This window comes from Sinocyclocheilus anshuiensis, unplaced genomic scaffold, assembly GCF_001515605.1.
Source record: "Sinocyclocheilus anshuiensis isolate Anshui unplaced genomic scaffold, SAMN03320099.WGS_v1.1 scaffold308, whole genome shotgun sequence".
Taxonomy (NCBI): Eukaryota; Metazoa; Chordata; class Actinopteri; order Cypriniformes; family Cyprinidae; genus Sinocyclocheilus; species Sinocyclocheilus anshuiensis.
The window spans coordinates 1,352,478-1,358,325 of NW_015558619.1; the positions used below are offsets into that span (position 1 = coordinate 1,352,478).

General features: G+C 34.6%; 2 protein-coding genes across 4 annotated transcripts in view; one reads left to right on the forward strand and one right to left on the reverse strand.

The window, feature by feature from the left end:
• LOC107680528 (ADP-ribosylation factor 4-like) overlaps positions 1-3,206 on the forward strand; it is a 6,851-nt gene extending 3,645 nt beyond the window's left edge. For all 3 annotated transcript variants that reach the window (XM_016476440.1, XM_016476442.1, XM_016476443.1), the window contains 3 exons: positions 718-789; positions 929-1,054; positions 2,040-3,206. In XM_016476440.1, the coding sequence (XP_016331926.1) occupies positions 718-789; positions 929-1,054; positions 2,040-2,126 (285 nt within the window). In that variant the 3' untranslated portion in view covers positions 2,127-3,206. The remainder of the gene's footprint in view (positions 1-717; positions 790-928; positions 1,055-2,039) is intronic.
• Positions 3,207-3,824: 618 nt separating this feature from the next.
• Positions 3,825-5,848, reverse strand: part of LOC107680466 (2',5'-phosphodiesterase 12-like) — a 5,670-nt gene continuing 3,646 nt past the window's right edge. Inside the window, exons 5-6 of the mRNA XM_016476351.1 lie at positions 4,706-4,784; positions 3,825-4,640 (exon numbers count right to left, since the gene is read on the reverse strand). Coding sequence (XP_016331837.1) covers positions 4,198-4,640; positions 4,706-4,784 — 522 coding nt within the window. The 3' untranslated portion in view covers positions 3,825-4,197. The remainder of the gene's footprint in view (positions 4,641-4,705; positions 4,785-5,848) is intronic.

The following is a 5,848-nucleotide window of genomic DNA, read 5'->3' on the forward strand; positions in this document are numbered from 1 at the left end:
GCCAATATTCAGTTATAATCATAGCGCCACCTACTGGCAACAGGAAATTACTTGTTTTACACTAACTTAAACATGCAATGTCCGATCTGCCCCAAACTTCACGTTTGATAAGAGTCCTGGCCAGAACACATCTTAAGGCCAATATTCAATAATAATCATAGCGCCACCTGCTGGCAACAGGAAATGACTTTGTTTACACTAACTTAAACATGCAATGTCCAATCTGCACCAAACATCACATGTTTAGTAAGAATACTGGCCTGAAGACATCAACATGTCAATGTTCAGTAATAATTATAGCGCCACCTGTTGGCAACAAGATATGCCATGCTTTACACTAACTCAAACATACCATATTCAATCTGCATCAGACTTCACATGTTTAATAAAAGTGCTGGCCTGAAGACATCTACATGCCAACATCCAGTTATAATCATAGCGCCACCAGCTGGCAGCAGGAAGTTTGGCACATATAAATGACTTTGACATATTCCTCCTATATTTACTACTTATTGCATATTGCCCACTGTTTGCTGTTTTCCTAAAGCCACCGGGTGGCGGTGAGCCCGGGTGCGAGGGCCCGTTCATCGCTGCTTGCAGCTTTAATTTAAATGTACCTTCCAAAAAACCTGCAGAAGTCATGGAGATCTTTAAGAATAGAACTTGTGCTTAATATTTTTTGACTGAAAGTCATTTTCACTTGTGTTGTTTCTTCAGGGTCTGATCTTTGTCGTGGACAGTAACGATCGTGAGCGAGCACAGGAAGCAGCAGAAGAGCTTCAGAAGATGGTGAGGAAACGAGATTAAAAACAGCTCTGGTTTTATCTGTGTACCTGCAACACGCTTCTTTTATTGTGCACAGTTGTCTATGTGAAGTAGTTCTGTTTCAAACCGCCGTAAATATCTGCTCATATTCTGTCTGCAACAGCTTCAGGAGGATGAACTGAGAGACGCCGTTCTACTGGTTTTTGCAAATAAACAAGATCTACCAAACGCCATGGCCATCAGCGAGATGACAGACAAACTCGGCCTGCAAGCACTCAGGAGCAGAACTGTGAGTTATGCAATTATATGCAATATTATGATAGTTATGCATAATGATAAGCTCCATTTAAAAAACATAGTAATATTGGTTTTTGGTTATTAAAATGTATACATGGCTCTAGATGTGTACATAAACCTGTAATTAATCATATTTTGGTCAGTATGTGCACTACTGGTCAAACATTTGGAATAAATACAATTTTTAAAAATGTTTTGGAACATTATGCTCATCAAGGCTTCATTTATTTGATCAAAAATATAGTAAAAACAGCAATATTGTGAAATATTATTACAAATTAAAATAGCTGTTTTCTATGTGAATATATGGTAAAAAGTAATTTATTTCTGTGATGCGCAGCTGAATTTTCAGCATAATTACTCCAGTCTTCAGTGTCACATGAACCTTCAGAAATCATAATAATATGCTGATTTACTGCTCAATTATTAGTTATTATTGGTGTTCAATTAATAATAATGGGTGTTATTAATATTTGTTTTTTTGGGGAAACACAAATTTTTTTGATGAATAGAAAGTTCAAAGTAACGGCATTTATTTGAAACAAATCTTTTGTAACATTATAAATGTTTTTACTTCCACTTCTGAACAATTTAATGTGTCCTTGCTGAATTAATTTATTTTCTTGTGAATAGTTAGTAGCATTTCACAGTTTCCACATAAATGGATTACTTTTAACATTTATAATAACAACAAATGTTTCTTGAGCAGCAAATCAGCATATTAGAGTGATTTCTGAAGATCATGTGACACTGAAGACTGGAGTAATGATGCTGAAAATTCAGCTTTGATCACAGGAATAAATTACATTTTACTATATATTCACATAGTAAAAAGTTATTTTAAGTTGTAATATTAAACAATATTTCTATAGCGACTTCTTTCAAAACATTAAAAAAAATAGATTTTTTTTTCATTCAATTAAATGCATACTGTATCCGTCTATTGGTAAAAATGTTTATATTGTGCTTTTCATCAGTGGTATGTCCAGGCGACCTGTGCGACTCAAGGGACGGGTTTATATGAGGGATTAGACTGGCTTTCCGAGCAGCTCTCCAAACGCTAAACTGCACTTCCCGTCCAAGCAGGATGTGTGCTGTTCCAAAGGACATGATTAGCGGAGTTGATGCGGCACAGAAGCTGTTCATGTATCATTTTCAGTTGATCGCTACCAAAAATCTGCCTGCTGCTATTGTCAATCTACAGCAGTGCATTTTAACATTTTGTTCCTTTTTTAGTTCATTGCACCTTTGACCTCGACCGACATTTCTCCCAGATTCATTCCACTTGATGTGTGTAGCCTTATAGTCTTCTGTAGATCCTAGATTTGTTAAGAAGCTCTTGCAGTACTTCTGGGTTCTTGTTACAGTAAGCATAAACATCAAGCATTGTGTTAATAATGATAACTTTTGTGTATTTATAAAAATGCTCTATTTTTACTCCCTCAACTTGATTTATTCCATTATTTTCATTCCGAACGGCTCATTCCCAGGCGTTTGCATGCCATACATCCAAGGAAATGTTCTCAGAGAAGCATGCATTTAATAAATAAAAGATTATTCTTATAGTAGCACACTTAGAGACTGGCAATGCATTGATATAAGCATTAGTTTTAATGCTTCTAAAATGCATGAGTTTATATTGGGAACTAGTCAGATGTTTATGTTGTAAATAAGCAGCCTTTTTATGTACGTAATCACAGTTGCCTTAAACGTGCTGTGCTTTACTATGTGAATGCACTCGCCCGATACGCTTTTGATTTAGCATTTCAGTTGAGAACAAATCAGTGCAAATGTTAAGACATAATCAACTGTTTTTTTCCCCAGCTTTTGAAAATATTCAAATGGACTGGTGCAAGGAATCGTCTAGCTGTTCCCTTTTTAAAAAATGTATTAAAACATTATGAATAAAGAGTGAAGCAAATAAAAGTCTGAAATGCATCACTTGTATGGGTGTGTATTAACTAAGGCTCACGAAAGAAATTCACTCATTATTTAATGCTTTAAAGGGTCATGAATCATTTTTTGAGATTTTAAGAGTTATACATACAGGTTGCACATTGCTGAAGACTGATGGTATTCATGTTAAAGAAATATTTCACCCAAAAATGAAAATGTCCTCACCCTCAGGCCATCCAGAATGTAGATGAGTTTGTTTCTTCATCAGATTTGGAGAAATGTAGCATTGCATCACTGTCTCAGCAATGGATGCTCTGCAGTGAATGGGTGCCGTCAGAATGAGAGTCCAAACAGCTGATAAAACATCACAATAATCCACACCACTCCAGTCCATCAATAAATGTCTTGTGAAGCTGCATGATTTAAACAAATCCATCATTAATGCATTTGAAATTTAAACCGTAAAATTAGTCCATAATCCATAACGCTTCTTCCAGTGAAAAAGTTGTCTTGTCTGAATCAGGAGAGAAATCTGCACAAACCAAGCACCATTTACAAGCAAAAACAGTTTTGAACAAGTATGTTGATGGATTTTGATGTGAGACAACAAGAGATGGACTTTTTCACTGGAGGATGTGTTATAATGGATTATGGACTCATTTTAGCTGGAAGCAACAGTTTAAATTTCACATGCATTAATGATGGATTTGTTTCAAGCATGCAGCTTTTCACTTCTCCAGATGTTAACTGATGGACTGGAGTGGTGTGGATTACTTGTGATGTTTTTATCAGCTGTTTGGTCTCTCATTCTGACGGCACCCATTCACTGCAGAGGATCTGTTGGTGAGCAAGTGATGGAATACGAGCTACATTTCTCCAAATCTTAATGAAGAAACAAACTCATCTACATCTTGGATGAACTATTCCTTAAAGGGGAAACCGGTTATTTCCATTCACTCTTCTGGTTTGAAAAGCAGAGTTAAAGCAACATCACAAAATGCTGAATGAATTTAAATGCAAAGAATTTAAACAGTTGCATATTGTAAATACATCATTCAATATTTCCAAGTAGGTGTCAATTCTGGCATTTGATAAATATCACACAATAACTCATCCTCATACATTTTAATTTGTACAAATGAGAATGAAGCTATGTGATAAATATAAGCACAATGCTCAAATCTGATCATTAAAAAGCTAAAATTGCTTTTGATGAAATACGAACTGTTTGTGATTGTTTCACTTCCACTTGAGGTCACACACCAGCGCGATGTGATCTGATGGGTGCGAGACGCTCGGCAGGGCCACGCAGGTCGTGACCTCCTGAAGGCTGGGCAGAGGAATCACCTGCTCCACCTGCAGCACATGCGGCTCCACAAAAATATAGTCCAGACAGCCCTGGAAGCCTCCGACGTAGTTGGTGAAAGCTGGGACCCCACAAGCACTAGCCAGCTGGAACGGGTTCATCAGTCCCACCTGGATCTGCTCTTCTGGTCCATTAGAGGCCCAGTCATCATGATTCTCCGAGACGGATCCCTCACAGACGAGCTGAAAGAGACCGGAGGAGGGCGTGCTGTTGAAATCACCCGAGAATATGAGTCCGGCTCCGGGATGCTTCTCCGTCACTATCTGCTTCATGTGTTTGAGGGCCACTGCAATCTGAACCAGTCGAACGTTTCCCCCTGAACACACAGCAGACTGTCAGAAACTGTAATGCAAACATCATTATATTCACACTGATTCTCACCTTTAGGGTGCCAGTACAGGTGTGTGTTTCCCACACATAATATCCTTGACGGGTCCCATAACGACTGCAAGACGGTCACCTGAGAAATGAGGGTAGAGATGCATTTTTGTTAGTTTTCCTCAAAGCAAGATGATTTAAAATGATTTAAAGTATTAAAATGAGCCAAAAAATAAACTAAAAATATTTTATTTTAATTCAAGAAAATAAGAGGAAAAATGTAAAAAAAATAAATAAATAAAATTTTTCATAAAAATGTTTGATTAAAATAAATAAAAAAAAACATTAAAATAAACAAAGATATCAAGATGTGTTTTATTTTGACAAGAAAAAAATACTAGAAAAATAGAAAAAGCTGTGTAAAAAAAATAAGAGTAAGATAAATAAAAAATTACATTAAAATAAATAAGACATTTAAATGGTTTAAAGTAAGACAAAAAGAATAAAAAATCAAGACAACTAAAATTCATATTTCTTTTTTTAATTCAAGAAAATATTGATTAGAAATAATTAGAGAAAATGTGTAAAAAATAAATAGATAATAAAAATAAGATTAAGATAAAGAAATAAAAATGAATTAAATAAGATATGATTTAAAATGATTTCAAGACAAAACAAGGAATAAATCAAAACGAAACCAAAAAAGAAAAATCTATATTTTTTTAATTCAAGAAAATATTGATTAAAAAATAGAGAAAAACTGTAAAAAAAAAAAAAAAGAGAATATGTAGATAAAAGTAAGATCAAGAAAACAAGTTACATTAAAATAAATGATTCAAAATATTTAAAGTAAAACAAAACAATGATTAAAACAAGGAAAAAAGCTAAATATTTCTTAAAAAAACAAAAAAAAACAAAACAGGATTTCCAGTCTTGAAAATCCTAGCTATATGAGGTATTTGTGGTTATGATTTGTGGTATATGAGGTTAAAAATTAGATTTTTAGACCTGGAAAAAATGGAAATTGTAATGTAATGTGTGTGTGTGTGTATATATATATATATACACACACACACACACACACAGTAGTCAACATTTGAAGTGGATCTAAAAAGAAGAAATTTTGGTTTTAGGTTTTTTAGGACAACTTTGATGAAAGGTTTTGATCCACTTCAAATGTTGACTACTGTATAAATACTAAATACA